General features: G+C 44.2%; 1 protein-coding gene across 1 annotated transcript in view; it reads right to left on the bottom strand.

Moving 5' to 3' along the window:
• The window catches only part of LOC126455837 (uncharacterized), a 61,488-nt gene that overhangs the window by 19,617 nt on the left and 20,105 nt on the right, over positions 1-21,766 (bottom strand). The window contains exon 3 of the mRNA XM_050091599.1: positions 13,760-13,860. Coding sequence (XP_049947556.1) covers positions 13,760-13,860 — 101 coding nt within the window. The remainder of the gene's footprint in view (positions 1-13,759; positions 13,861-21,766) is intronic.

The following is a 21,766-nucleotide window of genomic DNA, read 5'->3' as shown; positions in this document are numbered from 1 at the left end:
AAAAAGTGTATGTCTGCACAAATACACACACACAACATATACATATTGGGTGTTAGGGGTGTAACTGCAGATATTGTGACCATTGTTACCTTAATATGTACCCAGTTCATTGTTATTTCTTGTGTTTTCTCTGTGTCTAACGTCTTCCCGCAAACATGTCACGTAATTTACTACTTGATGTTTTTTGCAAAGTCATAGCTCCACCTGTAAGTGTTGCCTGCCAGCAAAGGCTAACCGTTTTGCGTCAACACTTCAAAATCTGACCTGCTGCCCAGGGATTATCCTTTGAGGTGACAAAAGTCATGGGATAGTGATATGGAGATGTACAGATGGCGGTATTACCGCATACACAAGGTATAAAAGAGCATTAACATAGGCGGAGCTGTCATTTCTGCTTAGGTGATTCATGCGAAAAGGTTTCCGACGTGGAAGTAGCCGCACGACAGGCAACAATCTTTAGGAAATTCAATATTCCGTGATCCACAATGTCAAGCATGTCCGAGAATACCACATTTCGGGCATTACCTCTCACCAGGAACAATGTGCTAGCTGAGAGCCTCACTTAATGACCGAGAGCAGCGGTAATAGAGTTGTCAGTGCTAACAGACGAGCGACACTGCGTGAAATACCCGCAGAAATCAATGTGAGATATGATTAATCTATCTGCTAGAACATTCCAGCGAAATCTGGCGTCAGTGGTCTATGGCAGCACCTGCAGCGCCTCTCCTTGGTTTGTCATAATATCGGTTGGATGCCAGGTGACGGGAATACTGTGGCCTGGTCAGATGAGTCCCGATTTCAGTTGGTAAGAGCTGATGGTAGGATTCGAGCCATGGGCCCAGGTTGTCAACAAGCCACTGTGCAAGCTGGTGGTGCCTCCATAATGAAGTGGGCTGTGTTTACATGAAGTGGACAGAGTCCTCTGCTCCAACTAAACCAATCATTGGAAAAGGTTATGTCTGGCTGCATGGAGACCAAATACAGCCATTCATGGATTTCATGTTCCCAAACGAAGATAGAATTTTTATGAATGACAATGTGCCACGTCACCGCGCCACAACTGTACGCGAGTGGTTTGAAGAACATTTTGGACGATTCGAGGGAATGATTTGGCCACCCAGATCGCCCGACATGAGCCCCATCGAACATTTATGGGGTGCAATGTGTGGTCAGTTCGTGAACAAAATTCTGCACCGGCAACACTTCCACAATTATGGACGGCTATAGAGGCAGCATGGCTCAATATTTCTGCAGCGGACTTGAAATAACGTGTTGAGTCCACACCACGTCGAGTTGCTGCACTACACTGGACCGACACAACGTTATGAGGTATCCCGAGACTTTCGTCAACTCGGTGTAAGTATTAATGGCTTGCTCTTGCCACATGTACTTGGAAGTACTAACGAAACTGAAAACATAGTACTCTTAATAGCTACAGTAACTAGTCTCAAATGAAGCAAGTTCTGATGTAATGGTTTTCAGTATACTGTCCATAGTATCCAGTAAAAATTTTTATACTCCCGTACGACGTAAAACATCGCAGATTTCAGACGGTCCCACGAGAAAAAGTAACTGCAGATAGAAACCCGTGTCTGAAACCATCATCCATCAAGGCAACAGAGAGTCGTATTCATAGGAGTCGAGGCCTGTCTAGGCAGCAGCTAGCTCCATCTTCTCCACTGGCAATCGTGGCAATCGGTTGAGATCACTGAATAACGAATGAAGTCTCAAGACGTTCCGCCTACGGTCTGTCAGCGTACAAAGTTACGTTCGCTGCTGAAGCGGTAACGTAGTGGCAGGTGCCAGCGCCTATAACTTCGACGCTCTGTAGCGTCGTTGAGTGACGTTCCTGGACATGGGATCCTATCCTCAAGGGATCCTCTTCAGCCCTTTGGAGTTTGTCGCAACATTTCTGGTTCAAAATGGTTCAAATGGCTCTGAGCACTATGGGACTTAACATCTGAGGTCATCAGTCCCCTAGAACTTAGAACTACTTAAACCTAACTAACCTAAGGACATCACACACATCCATGCCCGAGGCAGGATTCGAACCTGTGACCGTAGCGGTCGCGCGGTTCCAGACTGTAGTGCCTAGAACCGCTCGGCCACCCCAGCCGGCTTACCAGTATCTCTTGGATTTTGCAGTCTGAAGTTTAACCCAATATTCCATGCCTATTACGATGCACATGTTGACATTGACCTTCACGGTGGATGCTCTCAAGTTAATTTCTTATACACTTACCTATAACCAGAGGTCATTAGCACACACGTGGTTCTGACAGTTGGGACAGAACGGAGGATATGTCGTTGGCATACAATGAAAAGACCCTCACACTTAATATGAAGCCAGGATGATGCCTGACAATGCATGTCCATGACGAATTTGAAGTATCATATATCATGTAATACTGACGAGACGTCAGGTACAAGCGAAAACATTGTATAACGCGTGGTGAAAAATTCTGTCTGCTAACTTTGTCAAAGAAAATGTCGAAAGGTTTGCTAAAACCTAAAAAGCACACTTCTGCAACTTTAAGTGTGTCCATTGGTATCTTCTAGTCGTCCGTAACTTTTACTCGAGCAGATGCTGTGTTTGACGTTAAGGGGGGTAGGACGTCGAACGGGCCGACTTGGATTAGGAGAGACACCACAGGACATTTTAATTTCCACTGTCTATGCTTTCACAAATAAATTCATAAAACTTTGTCAGCATGACCAGGAAGGATTCGGGATTCACACTCATAGCAGTAGAAGTTCAAAAACATAACAAAATAAATTTTATTACATGTAAAATTTCATCGTTTTTTCGCTTACTATTGGCTGCATTTGTTGCTATAGGTACATTTTCCTTCGCAACTAAGAGAGATTCTTTGATGAATTTTGTACAGCATACAAACCATACTTACAGGTGTATGAAACTCTAGAATTTTCTAAATCTATTAAAAACTGTGGTAAAAATTGAGATAATTAACTACAAAATTTGATTTTTTCTAAACATAAAGTTTAAAACGTAACAGCTCATTCATTTTTTCATAAATGAAATAGATTCTAGAGTTTCAGACACTTGTAAGTATGGTTTGTATGATATGAAAAATTCATCGAACAGTCTCTCTTACTTACGAAGAAGTGTACCTACCCCCCTTAATAGAAGCCTGACTGGTATTCATTTCGTATGTCATCAACCTACGTGATAGCTCAGAAACAAATGAAGCAACCAGTATTTATTTTTCACAACCGGAAATGATATTAATTTTGTACTTAGCATGAAATTATTAATGTTTCATTACTTGCATCTGTCATTCATGTACCATCAAAGCCTGTAAATTAGACTACAGTTTTTAAATAACTCGTTAGTTGCCACTAAAATAGCTTCTCCCCGGACGATTAATACACATCCCAGTTGCACGTGTGTATGTTCTGCAGTTAGCAACAAAGCGTCTAAAGTGCTGTAATTGAAATGCTTACTTCGTTCACTCCGCCGAAAAGATGTTTGTCTGACGTCAGCTTACCGTCCTTGAGTGGTTTCATTCCGTAACCGGCACGAATTGCTTAACCACGCATGAGACGGAACAAATAGAGCGAAGCAATTTGTTAGTCAAATTCTCTGACAGGGAAGCTAACGCGATGGCCAACACCCGTGACTCTGACATCTTCCCTTATTACCTTCAGACTAGAAGACTGACGTAACAGCCTCCGCGGTCAGTTGTGTTGTAGGGTAAGAGTCCTGGAGACAACCTTGTCCATGGAAAGCGCACAGCTTACGACGCCGAGACATGAATTTATTTTCATTGCCGTCAGTGCTGCCGTTCCCTCTGTAATCAACGGAGGAAATAATTTAATTTTAACTGTTCGAACTTTATAATATTTTGTGTAGTTCAGACATAAAATGCTCAAAACTCAAATTCGTTTAGATCCCAGGCAATCATTACGCGTAGCCGAAGCGCGTGTCAGACCGCCAGGCTGCCGTTATATCAGAAATCCGACGCTTTACTATAAGTACCGACCCTTCCTTAAATAACTGTTGTTTATGTCTGCACGTCATCGATATTTGCAGTCTGACTGATGGCTTGGTTCAAATGGCTCTGAGCACTATGGGACTTAACAGCTGTGGTCATCAGTCCCCTAGAACTTAGAACTACTTAAACCTAACTAACCTAAGGACATCACACACATCAATGCCCGAGGCAGGATTCGAACCTGCGACCGTAGCAGTCGCGCGGTTCCGGACTGCGCGCCTGGAACCGCGAGACCACCGCTCTGACTGCTGTTTAACTCGGATATCGAAGGAGCAACGACAGAGCAAACACCAATGTTAACACTGGCCAGACCACGACAAGCATTTTCATTTACTGTATTAACGAAACTAAACGTGAAAGTGCAGACACATGCCAGTTCTTGTCAGATAAATTTTTGTTGCGGAGAACCCGCACTTGGAGCCTTTTATTTGGAAATTAACACTGTGGTGCAGCCGTCCACTGCAGTGGACGGCTGTTATCGGTGGTTTCTTTGGCGTTCTTAATCAGTCCTGAGGCTGCAAATGCACGGAGAGTATAGCACCAGTGGGGAGTATCTGCAAGAGTGAACTGCGTGCATTTGCAGCCTCAGGACTGATTCAAAATGCCAAAGGAATGACTATTAACAGCTGCCCACTGCAGTGGACAAGTGCACTACAGTGTTAATTGACCTACAACTGCTTCTCAGGATCACATACAGTTTCTCTCTTGAAACCAAAAGGTGTGTTGCCATATAGTAACCGCTACCTGTCAGGAACGCTTCCTTGCTATTCAGTCCACCGGGCTAATCAGCACTTCTCAATTCATTTTTTTCGTCTACGGCATTCAGTTCCTGCTGGTCCTACATGAAACGTGTTGTGTGTAATGGTGTGGTTCATTGTTAAGTCAGAGACCTTACTTTCCTAGAAGTGACTGGCTCATGTTGCGTAACGCTCAGCACCCTGGCTTGAGGGACAGAGAAGTGAGCCAGACCCGGATCGAATCTGCCTGCGGCTTAACGATCGTGTCTTGTGCACTGCCAGCCTGCTTGTGTTCTTAGGCGGGTTAAGATAAATTCTAGGCTGGTCCCAAATTTCCGCCTCAAGAAATGCGACTCACAAACGGTTAAAATACGGTCACACACACGACAGAGTTTACAAGATTCGCATATGGGTTGCGCGGATTCTCTCCTTTAGGTAACTGACGACTGAGGCCACAGGAAGACCATCCGCCCAGAGGGTTAAACGAAATAAATTTCAAAAATCTTGAGTACGTTGGACCGCGAACTAGACGGGATCAAAGCGACGGGGAAATAGTTTATGAGAAAAAGTATCGCTCCAGCTGTATCTTGAGAAAGCTTTTCTACTATCACATACTAGTTTCGGTGGCACATTACCGCCATCCTCAGGGCCCACCACTAACAAAAGACTACTTCACTTCCTTGGCGTATTTACTGTGGGATCCCTGTTACTAGCACACGTGGACTAGCTTTCATCAGGAATCTATATTCGGCAGCGTGTTGTCTCCAATGCAGTAAGATGGACATCCATAAATATGGTGTAAGAGTCAACCAATATACTGCTTTCGCCTACTTATATACATCTAAAACTTCACGAAAGTAAAATTACAGAAAAATTAGAGCTCACGCGGAATCTCACCAGCAATCGTTCTTCCCGCTGACCATTCCCGATTGGAACAGCAAAGTGGTAGACATCATAAGATGAGATGTAGATGTAAAGACAAAACTTTATTCTCTACGCAGCTGAGTAAAGATCTCTGCGTCCTGATTGTTGAACAGGACGCTGCGTCTTTTGTGTACATTACTCTGTTTAGGACAAGAAACGTTCTCAGAAAGTGGTATTGCCCGCCAACCTGGTGTACGCAACAGCGACATCACTCGAACATTCAGACGCCATCGCTAGACACAAAACAGTGAAGACCTGTTTCCTAATGACCAGTCACTGTCAACACGTTAAACAACAGCAGCTGATGACCGCTATGTACAGTTTGTGGCCTGAGTGTACTCTGATGAAAACGAGGCAGTATTGAGCGTTCTCGTTTTGGAGACGACTGGAGATGCTATACTGAATCCATACAGTACGCAGTCGAATCCAGTCAATCAGTTTGGCCTTCAGACGTCACTCACGAACAACAAGATCAACAGTAGAAACTTTCAGGCAGTATCGTGGGCGAATGATGTGGGCGATGGAACACATGGTGCGCAACTTGGGTCAGTGGTGTCGGGTTCAGGATTTGTCTGACGCCTAATGATCGTCACAGAAGAGTATGGAGGCACCTATTCAAGTATGCAGTTCCATTAGGTTAGCAGGGAGGTGGGTTACTCACGTTTTTGGTTGCTGTCATAAGCAGATGCCTGATCTGTCCCAGAATTTTTTTTTTTTCTTTACGAATTCTTCTACTGCACAAACCTCTTCATATCAAAATACACTCCTGGAAATGGAAAAAAGAACACATTGACACCGGTGTGTCACACCCACCATACTTGCTCCGGACACTGCGAGAGGGCTGTACAAGCAATGATCACGCGCACGGCACAGCGGACACACCAGGAACCGCGGTGTTGGCCGCCGAATGGCGCTAGCTGCGCAGCATTTGTGCACCGCCGCCGTCAGTGTCAGCCAGTTTGCCGTGGCATACGGAGCTCCATCGCAGTCTTTAACACTGGTAGCATGCCGCGACAGCGTGGACGTGAACCGTATGTGCAGTTGACGGACTTTGAGCGAGGGCGTATAGTGGGCATGCGGGAGGCCGGGTGGACGTACCGCCGAATTGCTCAACACGTGGGGCGTGAGGTCTCCACAGTACATCGATGTTGTCGCCAGTGGTCGGCGGAACGTGCACGTGCCCGTCGACCTGGGACCGGACCGCAGCGACGCACGGATGCACGCCAAGACCGTAGGATCCTACGCAGTGCCGTAGGGGACCGCACCGCCACTTCCCAGCAAATTAGGGACACTGTTGCTCCTGGGGTATCGGCGAGGACCATTCGCAACCGTCTCCATGAAGCTGGGCTACGGTCCCGCACACCGTTAGGCCGTCTTCCGCTCACGCCCCAACATCGTGCAGCCCGCCTCCAGTGGTGTCGCGACAGGCGTGAATGGAGGGACGAATGGAGACGTGTCGTCTTCAGCGATGAGAGTCGCTTCTGCCTTGGTGCCAATGATGGTCGTATGCGTGTTTGGCGCCGTGCAGGTGAGCGCCACAATCAGGACTGCATACGACCGAGGCACACAGGGCCAACACCCGGCATCATGGTGTGGGGTGCGATCTCCTACACTGGCCGTACACCACTGGTGATCGTCGAGGGGACACTGAATAGTGCACGGTACATCCAAACCGTCATCGAACCCATCGTTCTACCATTGCTAGACCGGCAAGGGAACTTGCTGTTCCAACAGGACAATGCACGTCCGCATGTATCCCGTGCCACCCAACGTGCTCTAGAAGGTGTAAGTCAACTACCCTGGCCAGCAAGATCTCCGGATCTGTCCCCCATTGAGCATGTTTGGGACTGGATGAAGCGTCGTCTCATGCGGTCTGCACGTCCAGCACGAACGCTGGTCCAACTGAGGCGCCAGGTGGAAATGGCATGGCAAGCCGTTCCACAGGACTACATCCAGCATCTCTACGATCGTCTCCACGGGAGAATAGCAGCCTGCATTGCTGCGAAAGGTGGATATACACTGTACTAGTGCCGACATTGTGCATGCTCTGTTGCCTGTGTCTATGTGCCTGTGGTTCTGTCAGTGTGATCATGTGATGTATCTGATCCCAGGAATGTGTCAATAAAGTTTCCCCTTCCTGGGACAATGAATTCACGGTGTTCTTATTTCAATTTCCAGGAGTGTAGCACTTGCACCCTATGTCACTAGATATTTGTTGAACGAATTCTAATCTCTGTCTTCCCCCAATAGTTTTACACTGTTCAGCTCCATCTGGCAGTATAGAAGATATTCCCTGATGTCTTAAAACAGGTCCCATTATCCTGCCTCTTCTCCTTTTCAGTGTTTTGGTATGTTCCATTGTTCGCCGATTATACGGAGAGCCTCCTCATTCCTTATGTTATCAGCCCACCTAATTTTCAACCTCCTTCTACGGCACCACACGTTAAATGTTCCGATTCTCTTCTTTTTCGGTTTTTCCACAGTCCACTGTGAGGCAATGGTTCGTGGACTGCAACATTCACAGAAATGGACTGATCTGACCAGTCCCTCCTCAATGGAACTCCGTTGGGATGAGTTAGAACGCCGACTTGGTTCCATACCCCAGCGGCTACTATCATTACACTTCTAGCTACGGCTCCTGAGGACGAATGGGTCGCCATTCCTTCACAGTCATTGAGATACCTCACTGAAATTGCCTACAGCATTCAGGATGTCACAAAGGTGAAGTCTGGACGCAACACTAATAGGTCCCCGATGAAATAGTGTACACTGCTGGCCATTAAAAGTGCTACACCAAGAAGACATGCAGACGATAAACGGGTATTCATTGGACAAATACATTACACTAGAACTGACATGTGATTACATTTTCACGCAATTTGGGTGCATAGATCCTGAGAAATCAGTACCCAGAACAACCACCTCTGGCCGTAATAACGGCCTTAATACGGCTGGAAATTGAGTCAGACGGAGCTCGGATGGCGTGTACAGGACAGCTGTCCATGCGGCTTCAACACGGTACCAAAGTTCATCAAGAGTAGTGACTGGCGTACTGTGACGAGCCAGTTGCTCGGCCACCATTGACCAGACGTTTTCAGTTGGGGAGAGATATGGAGAATGTGCTGGCCAGGGCAGCAGTCGAACATTTCCTGTATCCAGAAAGGCCCGTACGGGACCTTCAACATGATGTCGTGCATTATCCTGCTGAAATGTAGGGTTTCGCAGTGATCGAATGAAGGGTAGAGCCACGGGTCGTAACACATCTGAAATGTAACATCCACTGTTCAAAGTGCCGTCAATGCGAACAAGAGGTGACCGAGCCGTGTAACCAATGGCACCCCATACCATCACGCCAGGTGATACGCCAGTGTGGCGATGACGAATAAAACGCTTCCAATGTGCGTTCACCGCGATGTCTCCAAACACGGATGCGACCATCATGATGCTGTAAACAGAACCTAGATTCATCCGAAAAAATGACATTTTGCCATTCGTGCACCCAGGATCGTCGTGAGTACACCATCGCAGGCGCTCCTGTCTGTGATGGAGAGTCAAGGGTAACCGCAGTCATGGTCTCCGCGCTGATAGTCCATGCTGCTGCAAACGTCGTCGAACTGTTCGTGCAGATGGTTGTTGTCTTGCAAACGTCCCCATCTGTTGACTCAGGGATCGAGACGTGGCTGCACCATCCGTTACAGCCATGCGGGTAAGATGCCTGTCATCTCGACTGCTAGTGATACGAGGCCGTTGGGATCCAGCACGGCGTTCTGTATTACCCTCATGAACCCACTGCTAACAGTCATCATATCTCGACAAACGCGAGCAGCAATGTCGCGATACGATAAACCGAAATCGCGATAGGCTACAATCCGACCTTTATCAAACTCGGAAACGTGATAGTATGCGTTTTTCCTCCTTACACGAGGTATCGGGTTTCACCAGGCAACGCCGGTCAACTGCTGTTTGTGTACGAGAAATCGGCTGGAAACTTTCCACATGTCAGCACGTTGTAGGTGTCGCCACCGGCGCCAACCTTGTGTGAATGCTCTGAAAAGCTATCATTTGCATATCACAGCATCTTCTTCTTGTCGGTTAAGTTTCGCGTCTGTAGCACGTCATCTTCGTGGTATAGTAATTTTAATGGCCAGTACTGAAATTTGTAGGGACTATAGTACATTGCCTTTGCGTACTGCCCGTACCATTGTAAAGTCAATGTATACACAAATACCAGTATTGCACTCATTTACAGTGAGTAGCTTTTGAAATGAAATATGGCGTTTTTTCAAGAAAATATATTCTTTAGCTCTGCAAACTGAAACAAACCAAAAAAAATGGATAGCATTTCCATTTCGCTGATGACTCCTCTGCGCCCATGACATCACATGGCCGATGGCTGTCAATAAAGTACTTACTGGACGACACAGCCGGAAATTTTCAGACGTTTTGGGTTCCACTTATCAGAGCATGTGTTTATAAAGAATAAATACAATCACAAAAATTTTAAAGTATAACTCTGAGGTAAACAGTAGGGCGCACGTGAAATAACTTGGCCTGTAGCTGCACAGTGGGTGTTAGGGAGGAGACCACATTAGTGGTGGGGGCTCTATTGTGAATGGTCACTGTCCAGTAGGTGAGTTACAGTTCGACAGATGATGCCTAGGTACAAACGTGTAACTTGTAAGCTAAGCTAGCGGTCTGCAAACAATAATATTAACAGGGTATGTTATTTCAACCATGAAATCGCCAAATACATAAGTAAAAATTCAAAGTCAATAGTTTCTCCCTAGTTTACAAAAAAACAGATATAAAAATGTAGCGCAGCGAACGACGTTACTTAGTACGACACTTACAATCTCTATACATAAAAGGAAATGTCTGACTGACCCCTCATTGACCCCTCATGGATCAAATTTGGAAAGGGTGTCTATCTTATGTCGTAGGTATCCCGTGAAAAGCGATTTTTAGAAATTCGACCTCTGAGGGGGTGAAATAGGGGATAAAAGGTCTTCTGAAAATATGTTGCTATTTTGGCAATTTTGAAGCTGGAAGTACGAAAAATGGTATTTGATTTCTCGGTCAGTAACAAAAAAAATACTTGTTTCAACATATTTGGAAATTCAATCCCTAAGGCGATGAAATAATACGTGAAAGATTTTTAAAGAAATGGTTATTAAATAAGTACTACAGCATTTTCAAAGCTACATCTATGAAAATGTGGTATTTGACTTCTCCGCCATAAATAAAGAAATACGTATTTCAGTAATTTTGGAAATTAAACCCCCAAGGCGTGACACTGGGAATGAAAGATTTTATGAAAATATTTCATTATCTTGGTTCGAAATAAAGAAAAACGTGTTAAAGGCTGAAAGGTTCTATGGAAATATCGCTACAATAACTCAAAACTGGATTAATAAAAACTTCAACTATCAATAGTGTTCTGGTCAGAACTACACTCGGAAAAGTCTATGTTTTATGGTCTTAATTAGAGTATACAGTCCACGCGAGCGAAGCAGTAGTTGCTCAGCTAGTGCAAAATAAAGAACATGTGTCACGTGGAAGTTATGTGTCAGTCCTCTGGCAACCTGTTCGCCTTTATTGCCTAAGTATAAAATTTTCTTCTCCTGTATCTCTCTAAAGTAATGTAGGCTTGGAAAGTACTTCTAGCTATGTTTGCCCATCTCCTTTTATTCTCGTTATTGTGGCATTGCAGTAGCTAGCGGTTCCTGCAGTCCTCTCAGGCACATTTTTAATGAGATTTTTGTTTCCTCATTTGCCTCTTTTAGCTGCACAGCCATGCTAGTTAATAAAGAGAGAGCAACGAAGACACCCAAAATGCGCTGGTCTGGAGGCTCAGGCAACTGAGGAGTCCATAGCTTCAGAACGATGGGATGGACTCGTCCAGTGTTCAGTATGAAAACGCATTTTTTGCCAGATCCATCTTACTTTGTGCAAGCCCTACCTGAGACTGATTTGTGACTAGTCACTAGTCCAGAGCAAAGCACGCAAGTCTCCTGCACTTTCTAATGTTAGACAGAAATATTTTGCCCCATTGTATTGTTGTTAGTGTGGCATCGCGTATCAGTACCACATCACAGGCGTCAAAGGTGTCCGCGGAACTGCAAGTTTCCATCAGACGCCGAGAGCAATTATGCAGGATCCGGCGGAACCAACGATGCGCACCCACTGGACATGCCACAGTGGTTCTCGGCTACGGACCCCCTTTGAAGTAGTAATACAGAATGACTGTCACTCAGCCTTCTTGCGCTGGGAGACACTTCACCACGTGAAGCTATGCAGAGACAGTCCAGTCGCAGCTCCGACACCATCGTTCATTCTTAGTTCAGAGAGCTTAATTCTTGTTGACGTTGAGAGCTGGACTTTATTTCTTGCTGCGCCATCTGCAGTGAGTCTACGTCACTGGGAGGAATATTGATTAAGTAAATCTTCTGTTTATTGCGTTAACTTGTTCTCTTATCACTTCTGCTCCTGTCCACTTCCCTACAACGACAGTTGCCACTGTGTAGCCCACGTCCCCTTACCGTTGTATACATAGTCACACACACAACAGTCGTATACCACCTTTCCCAGCGAGAAGCTCCGTGTGATTAGTGTTTATGTTTTATTGCAAATGCTCGATTACATACGCAGACAATATACACTACTCATTTACACGTAAAACTCCGCTTTATCCGCCAATGTAGCGCATATTTGAGGCTACTGATTGTGGCGAAGGAGAAGGCTTTATCCCATCAAATTTATGGTGTTATTCGTAAGAACTTCTTGGTGTTTCAGAAAACTACTGCGTGAAAACTGGAAGACATACAGAAAAGTGATACATAAAAGTGGGTGAAACCTCTTTCCAAGTTTCGATTCGTAGCACCTTGGCGGGAGGGGGGGCAGGTATGATAGGACACGATATATAATAGGAAAACGTGTGCGTTTTGTGTTCTTGAATGCGCTACGTGTGAGTCAGCTGCAACGTTTCAGCCATCGTTTCGTGCCATATAACAGTTGAGAGCTCAGAGAGACAGAACAGACAAAAGGTGGGACAACATATTCCGTGAGACTAGGTCCTTATGTTATGCGAAGCAAACAGGCGGATCAGGATCGTTTGCAGGGAAGTTAGACCGTGTGCGGGAATCGTTTCGTCACAAATAGACGACGCTCCTTATCAGAGAACCGCAGTCTACTGTCTGGCGCCTTCTACGCAAAAGTCTGCGTGTAGACCCAAACCATTGCAGTTCTGGCTTCTGCAGTGGCTTGCCGTGTCTACTGAAGGAAGCCAGTTCTAAACATTTGCTCTTCAGTGACGAAGCCATGTTCCATGTGCTCACAACGTATGTGTATAGGGCAGAGAACGTCGACACCAGACTGTGGAACACATTCGTGTTTCATCTCAAGTTAACGTCTTTCTTGCCATATCCTCTTCAACAGTATATGGACCATTCTTCTTTCGGAAAAACTGTGACTGGTTTCGTTTACCCGGAAATGCTGCTGCAGTGACTTAGGCTACAATTATAGAAAGACAGTGGTACCTCATTTTGTAGTAAGACAGTGCTCCGCCATATTTTCTGCCATTACCTCAATGCCGAACTGCCTCAGCATTGGATGGGACGTACTTCCCATCATGAATCTTCTGTTCTTCAATGGCCCTCACGCTCACCTCGCTTGGGGCCATGAGAGTTCTACTTATGTCAAAGATCGTGTGTTGTTGCCTTTGGGAGAAATTCAAGGAAGCTAATATGGTAGCTGATATGGACCATGACGTATTGGGGCGTTTATGGCAAGAATTTGATTCTCGTATTGACGTTTGCTACGTCGCAAATAATGCCCATATTGAGCACCTGAACTGTGAGCTGAAAACTTGGAGAGATGCCATCCACTGATGTATGTCTATTTTCCGTATGTAGCTTCTACGCAGTCGTCTCCTGAAACACTGGTTGTACTTGCAAATAACCCTGTACTAATCTTGGGCTTCGGCTTCCTACACAATTATCCTTCTGCTATGTATCAACGAGCACACTGTCAGGAGTTCGTACAAAAACACATGTCTTGTTGGAATACAGACGTGATATGACTTACCAGCGGGCAGGCAGACCAGCAGAAGCACAAGTAGCGAACTCCCACATTGGGCGAGAAGCTGCGATGGGAGCAGTGACCTGGCCATGTTGGCGGAATTCTCTCTGAAACAAAGCAATAAAATTCAGTTAACCGTCATGGGGAGCCAGGTGGTCACATTAGACGAGAAATGGGGAGGTTCTCTGCAGAATCGGCGAGGAGAGGCATGTGTGCAAAGCATTGACAAGAAGAAGGGAAAGGAAGACAGGAGATGTATTAACACATCGAGAAATAACCTCAATGGTACTAGAGGGAAGTGTACAGAGCAAAAACTGTAGGGGAAGACAGGGGTTTGAATATATCCAACAAATAATTGAGGATGTTAGGTGCAACAGTACCCTGACATGAAAAGGTCGACACAGGAAGGGGATTCGTGGTGGACCACGTCAAATCAGTCAGAAAGCTATTAATACACCCACCTACCCCGGCAAATATAAGGAGCTTTCAAGAAACGACACGTGTCGTCAATGCCCCTCACCGCATATCAGACATCTACCAGCATTCCCTAACAACAACTCAAGATCTGATATGTCCTGAATTTTTATTTTTACCTATGCATAACACCTAATTTTTCCCCATCTCCTTCTTCATATCAGCCCGTGCGAATCTTGAACACACTACCCAGTTACTATTCAAAGCCACTCTGCATAAAAGAGGGGATTAGACTCCTCTATCACGGGATGTCCCAGCTTCCATATGTTCAACAACGAACTATTACTCGTGGCATATTGTCAACACTGTCAACGTTCCACCAGCTGCAACATAATCGCGTATACAAACAGTGATCCAATAGTGTCAAATGTTCTTTATTCCAGTCTCTGATCACAACATCAATCCTTTAGACGATGACCGGTTTCTGCCCGTAATGACCATCCTCAAATCTTTTTTACATCATGTCCTAAAGTGATAAGGCCATAATGGCATCGTCAAACATATAAATATAATCAGCACAGCATCGTCACATAGATCTAAAATATGGCGTAGAATAGGCCACATTATTGCAATAATCACTGTGTGGACGATGTGGCCTATTCTACACCTTATTTTAGATCTATGTGACGATGCTGTGCTGATTATATTTATATGTTTGACGATGCCATTATGGCCTTATCACTTTAGAACATGGTGTAAAAAAGATCTGAGGATGGTCATTACGGACTGAAACCGGTCATCGTCTAAAGAATTCATATTGTGATCAGAGACTGGAATAAAAAACATTTGACTGACAACGTTTATTTCAGCCCTCCATCTCCTCTGCTAATCTTACTCTTTTACGCTCTTCTCTCTGACGATCAGCTTCTTCTCCAACGTTCACTCCTTCTGTGTTGCTGCCATACATTCCTTTAGATATCGTTGTGGTGTAGAGAGTCTTATGGGTATAACTGCAGATTTGGCTATCATAGGTACCTTAACATGTACCCATTTTAGTCTGTTGTTTTTCTCTGCGTTAGAACCAATCTTCCCACAAATACGTCACATAATTTACTACGTGATGTTTTCTGCTCGGTCATACACAACTAAGTCGACTGCTCGTCTCAGCATAAATTAATCGTTTTGCATCCGTGTGTCCACTCTTCAACACCCAACCTGCCGCACAGTGAAAAATAAGCATTAATGGCTTGCTTGCCATATGTTCTTGTAGATGATATCCAACCTAAAAACATTCTACTACTAATAGCTATAATTATTAGTCTGCAAATGAGGTACGTATTGATGTAACGTCGTTCAATACATTGTCACCAATAGAAATATTTGTGCTAATACCCCCTATCATCCCGCATATTGTCACATTACTGTTGTCTTTGTTTTGCACAACATAGCTTACATTGTTTGGTGTAATCAAGTCAATTGCAGTTCACATCCAGCTTTCTGAAGAAGCTACCTCAGATAATAATACTTCATTTTCTTCTGTGCCGCCTTATCTTTAATGTTCCCATCACACGGAATTAAGACTTCGATTAAGAGGCATGACCTTTAATCTGACTGGTATTATTCTTACGATTATTATTATTATAACTATTTACTGTTCATGTACTACACTTATAAGGGGAGATTAAAGTGTTTCCATTCGAAAGTCTTACAGTCCAGAATCGGTATACCAATCAGGTCCTTATTAAGCGACCGAAGACGTGATAATCGCATGGGGAGAGTTCAGTACTATAGGGCTTATGTTCAAGTATCTCCCACTTGAACTGGCGTAACTTCTGTGTCGTGACATTTACAATATCGAGATGTGTGTTATGACGAAGCAGCAGCTCTTCTTGTCGCAGTTATCCCTTTCTGCAGGCCGTAATTGCTCTAGTATTGTGCAGTACCGTTCCCCAGCGATGGAGACACCAGGTTCTTAGAAGAATTGGGCCACGGTATTCAAAGAACAGGATGAGCATCACCTTTCCAGCAGATGGCTAGCTCTTGAACTTATTGGGACAATGGGACTATGGATGACAGCACTGCATCGTCGACGATTTCGCCTCCGGTTCCTAATCGTGACACCAACTAACGTCGCCTGCTACAAAGAACCCAAGATCGGTCGATGTCTTCTGTCGAATCGCGATCAGTGCACGCACCATTCTATAGCGGTGGTTAGCGACAAACATGCTGCCACATATACACTGTTCATCCCACTGTAGATGACTACGGCATTTGTCCTTCAGCAGCCATGAAAAGAATAACAGCAAGTTAGTCGTATTTGGACGCATTTGGTAATAATGTTGCCATAGTTCACATTCCAACGTACACCGTACACACGTCCAAACGATACGATTGCCACGCTAATTTCTTGCCTACATATCGGTGATTATATACCCGCATCGGAGTCGCGCTACGTTGCAAATACGGTGTAGAAACGCATTCAAACGGAAATATTTTGGTCGCCTCTAATATTATGGCTCTACCTTGCTGAGGAAGAAAACGATGTGTGTGGCCGTGGAGGACCTAACCATGTCAGGCGAAATAAAAAGCAAGATATAACGTACAGGGACCTTGCTGAGGAGGAAAAATATGTGTGGCCGTGGAGGACCTAACCATGTCAGGCGAAATAAATTCATAGATAAAAAAGCAAGATATAACGTACAGATAATCAAGTCTCAAGCGAATGCTGCACCTTCTAAATTTCCAGTATCGTGTTATTTCCTAGAGTGTGTTTCGACTGATGTTATCAAATTACTTTCGCAATAGCGTATGGGAATTAGAACGCTTTTATTTATCACTAAACATTGCAAATGATTGTAAATCGCAACAGACTGGACAAAATTGTCATCACAGTGCATGTCCTGCAGTCATGAGTGGTCGCACAACGCTTGTCTATCTTTTAATGACGTATAACCTGGAAGGAATTGATTAAGGAACCAGAACCCACACACATCGCCTGGGAAGTAATTTAGACATTACTGATGAGCCACAATTAGGCTACCTGCACAAGGGTGAGACGAGAGACAGGAGAACCAGGAGAAAGCTAAACAGACTCAGTTACAAGCCGAAGGCTACAAATAATCGAATGTCCGACATCAACCGTCCTATGTGACTATAATCGCATGAAAAAAATAAAAAGAAAACGGCATGGCAAAAAACCGAAAATTAAAATAGCGTTTGAACCAGAAACAGCTAAGTACTTCTTACTGCGGCAGCAGATGAAGATGAAAACATCTGGTGACAAATATAAACACAGTCTGAAACCTTTGTTTCCAAAAGAGTGAAAGACTGCGAAAAGTTTTGTCGGATACTAATGAAAATACTGAACGATTTCTTAACCACGGCACCACATTATTCTGTCGCTTTAAAGGCCGAGATCATACCCAATGCTGTCATAGTCATCGCATATATATATTGTCACGCAGAGAGTGTTGTACATTGTTTCAGTTATGTGTCTTCCTCGGTGTTCAATTTGGTTATTTTATCCCGAGTTTTCATGTTACCACTGTTTGGACACTATTTGTCAGGCTGAAATGAGTAACCACTGTGCTGATACAGGTGAGGGAAACCCCTACCGAGCGAGGTGGCGCAATGGTTAGCACACTGGACTCCCATTCGGGAGGACGACGGTTCAAATCCGCGTCCGGACATCCTGATTTAGGTTTTCCGTGATTTTTCTAAATCGCTTCAGGCAAATGCTAGGGTGGTATCAAAATGTTCAAACCTATGTGAATTTCTAAGGGACCAAACTGCTGAGGTCATTGGTCCCTAACCTTACACATTACTTATACTTACGCTAAGAACAACACACACACACACACACACCCAGGGTGGTTTCTTTGAAAGTGCACGCCCGATTTCCTTCTCCATCCTTCCCTAATCCGATGGGACAATGACCTCGCTGTTTGGTCTCCTATCCCAAATCAACCAACCATCCACAACCCTGTAAGTTTGATATTGTGCCTCGCTGCAGTACCATGCCAAGGGTGGCTAATATACGGCTCGGGGAGTCAATTCAGCTCATGCCTGTCGCAGCTCTGATGCGAGAATTGTAAAACAACGGTTTGCGCAGCAATGGAAACAGCTAGTTGTAACTAATTGATTTGTACAGTTGCTTTAATTTGTACTCATGCAAGGTGATTAAACCTATCCAAACTCCTTTTTTCCGTTTTCTCTATGAGTCCGCCAGTCGCTAAGTACATCGATTTATTCGGACAAGAACTTAAGGCCGACGACCTTGTACCACACCAGTTTACGGTGGGCGCTCGTAGTTCCGCGTTATAGAGGCGATAAGATTGCTCCGAGAGAAATTAACGAGCCGCGTTGAAACCCAGCGTGGAGTAACATTGCAACACAACCACTGATACACCGGCAGACGAAGAAACATAGACATCTAAACACAAGTGACTTCAGTTAAAAGTTATCATGTTAAGTCAGCAAACTACAGTACTTATGTAATAAAGCATTAAAAAAGAATCAGAGCGTTTTTTCTTTTCACAGATTGCAGAAAAGTTCTCGGATGAAGGCAGCTTCACTAAAGAGCTTACCAGAATCGATTGCCCCAATCGTGAAAGGGCTGGCTGGCACTGGTTGATTCCAGCTAACGCTAGACGCTGCGCGCTCTTTAGCGGACTTGGCACTTAAAACTGTTAATCCTGCCTATTAGGTCATAAGCGCTCACTAATTAACGATTTCAGATAACTGGCCATTCTGCCGATCCTTATCTTATTTATTCCTCCCACTTCATACGAAACGTCATACAAAAATTGCCTTGGAGCACCCTTCGTTACAGAATCAAACTGACTCCGTTGAGTGAATTTAAGAAGATATCGGAACCACGTTTACCTCGTCTTTCATTTCCTATACGTTACCTGCACAGGCTGTTATAGTGCTCTGGTTGCTTTTCGCAACGATGCGGCAGTGGGTCACGGGTGTTGTTAGCCGGGAATGTTTGGAAAGGCATACTAGTTCCGGTATTTTCCCCATAAACAAGAGAAACCAGAGGATTTGGATTTAGGGTCAGATGTGTCCAACAGGCACAATATTACGCTGTCGTCGGCATTTTTAATTTATTTTCGTGAACATACACACGAGGGACATTCCATAACTCTTGGCAACGATAGTATATGTTGTGATAATGCGACAAGGAAATCCCACGATATGTACTGAACCGGTAAGGCAGTGTGTATCTGAATGGCAACATAAAACAGGATTTCAGTACAGGAGGTAAAAATTGAAATGTAACATGCTCATTGGATCTCTGTGTACATTTATTGCGCACGAGTACAAATGGAACAAAAATGAACCAAAATCTTCTACTGAATTTCAAAATAGTCCACCAGTGCATCCACACAGCGTTGCCAACGATGGGAAAGGCGACGAATGCTATTGTCATTGCCATCAATGTGTGCTGCCTGTCGCCGAAATGTCGTGAGGATTTTCGACCTCTTTGCAAAGTCCTTCCCATGCACTGGTTTCTTCTGCTGTGGAACAAGGTCGAAGTCGCATAGACTGAGATTCCGTAATTCGGATGGGTGGGAGAGCTTTCTCCAACCCCACCGCAGTTCCTGATGACGCCTGCACTATGGGCTGTAGCGTTATCACGGAGTATAATTGCATTACACAGCAGTGCCAGACGTTTTCGCAGAAGTGTATATCGCAGGTGGTACAGCAGAAAGTTACGGTAGTATTTGTCATTGACGGTAGGGCCGTCCCTAACAGGGTGACTCCAGAATACCGTGGCTCTCATACGACAGAATGAGCATGACTATGGGCCTGTCACCTACAACTTTCCGTAGTTACGCTTGGCACTGACTAGCGTTTCTGACAGCGAATAGGGCTATTTTCACATATTCTCGCTGTTCCACTCTGCTCACATCCATCTTGCAGCATGGCCAAGCTCACACACAATGTTGCAGGTGATGGTACCAAGATATCTCGATCGCAGTTGTCTGTTGATTGTAGTACTGTTTGCCGCGGGCTTTCGAATATGTATACTGCGATTACGATGATGTCATATATTCCCACGATGTATCGTAGTTGCCATGACTGACCTATCCCTTCTTTTAGTTCAGCTAGTGTCATAAATCTCTTTTCTCCCCAATTTCTGCAGCGCCACATTTCAGAAACTATTATCTTCATGTAACTATTACATACCATTCACGTTTCTCCTTCACTGAAAAACAGTACTTAGTACGTTGAAATTAAGCGAAAATGTTAAAGTGCTTCTTATTTCTGAGTATAAAGAATGAAATTACAACTGTATAATGCTTATAACACTACCTTTTAATTTACCATATTGTACTCAAAAAGCGTTTAAAAACTATCATAAAAATTCAAAAAGTAGAAAATGCTACAAAACTATACCATCACCATTTCAGAATAACATTCGTTCACCAGTTGCACAGACATTTTTATTTCTCTCTACTGGTTTCAACAGATTAATCTGTCATCTTCAGAAGCTAAACACTGATTTAGCAGATGTCAGTATCTTCTTCACTGTAAACTGTCAGTCCGCAAATGTGTGTTTATAACAATCACACCCAATACGAGTATATACATTTTTGGACATGTAATGGCAGTATGCTTCCGTGAGGATACTGACATTCGATAAACCAATTCTAAGCATCTGAAGATGACAGATTAATCAGGTGAAGCCGGTAAAGCGAAATATCTGTGCAACTGGCGTCTCAATTTTATTCCGAAGTATATACTAGACTCGATGAGAAAGTAACAGCAAGGACTAAAATAGCTCACCACTGTCATTACAAGCAGTTGAGCTCAACAGTAGGTGACCAAGACTATCAAATGAAGTACAATAGTATCTCAACTCACATTTAATTTTTAACGACGGTCACATTTTGAATGTCTTCAGAAAAAAAAGAAAAAATTTATTAGCAGGATAAAGGAGAAGTGTACAAATTTTTGGGATCTTATATACGTGTAACAATATATATATATTTTTATAGCGGTGCGTCAGTATTTGTCATTTGTTACGAAACAGCTATATCACTAAAGAAGAATTATGTCAATCAGCTTATATTAATCTTTTGTAGGTCATGATTCGTCTGCTAAAGTCATCTTATGCAATCTTGTCGGAACCGGTTATAGCCGACCATTTACAATACGGGCTCAGGAATGTGACCATGCAATTTCTTACGTGATAGCGCTCTGAAAGAACTTCCAGTGAATAAGAAACGGAGAAATCGGATTCAGAAGCACATTTCGTACACCAGGGCGACTACGAAAGTTTCACTCGCCTCGCGCTAAGTTTTTGTTGAACTTTCGCGAAAAGCCACCTTTCCCTCACGCGCTTGCACTGTTTCTGCAAGTCTTTTTCCATTCATTGTTTGCTTACATTCATCAACTGTCTGTTGATACAAACAGGAGCACCTGCGGTAAACCAGGCAAATGTTGCATAGTCGTCTCTATTACAAACTTCCAGCAGCAGAAGTCAGACTGTCGAAAGGAATTACTTGGGAAGAATGAAACATGCATACGATATTTGCCGAAGCTGCCAATGAAAAATGCTGCTTCTATAATTGCAGTAAATGATATTGC

The sequence above is a fragment of the Schistocerca serialis genome, chromosome 2 (assembly GCF_023864345.2).
Source record: "Schistocerca serialis cubense isolate TAMUIC-IGC-003099 chromosome 2, iqSchSeri2.2, whole genome shotgun sequence".
NCBI lineage: Eukaryota > Metazoa > Arthropoda > Insecta > Orthoptera > Acrididae > Schistocerca > Schistocerca serialis.
The sequence above is the reverse complement of the archived record's forward strand: the minus strand, read 5'-3'. Positions and strand labels throughout refer to the sequence as shown.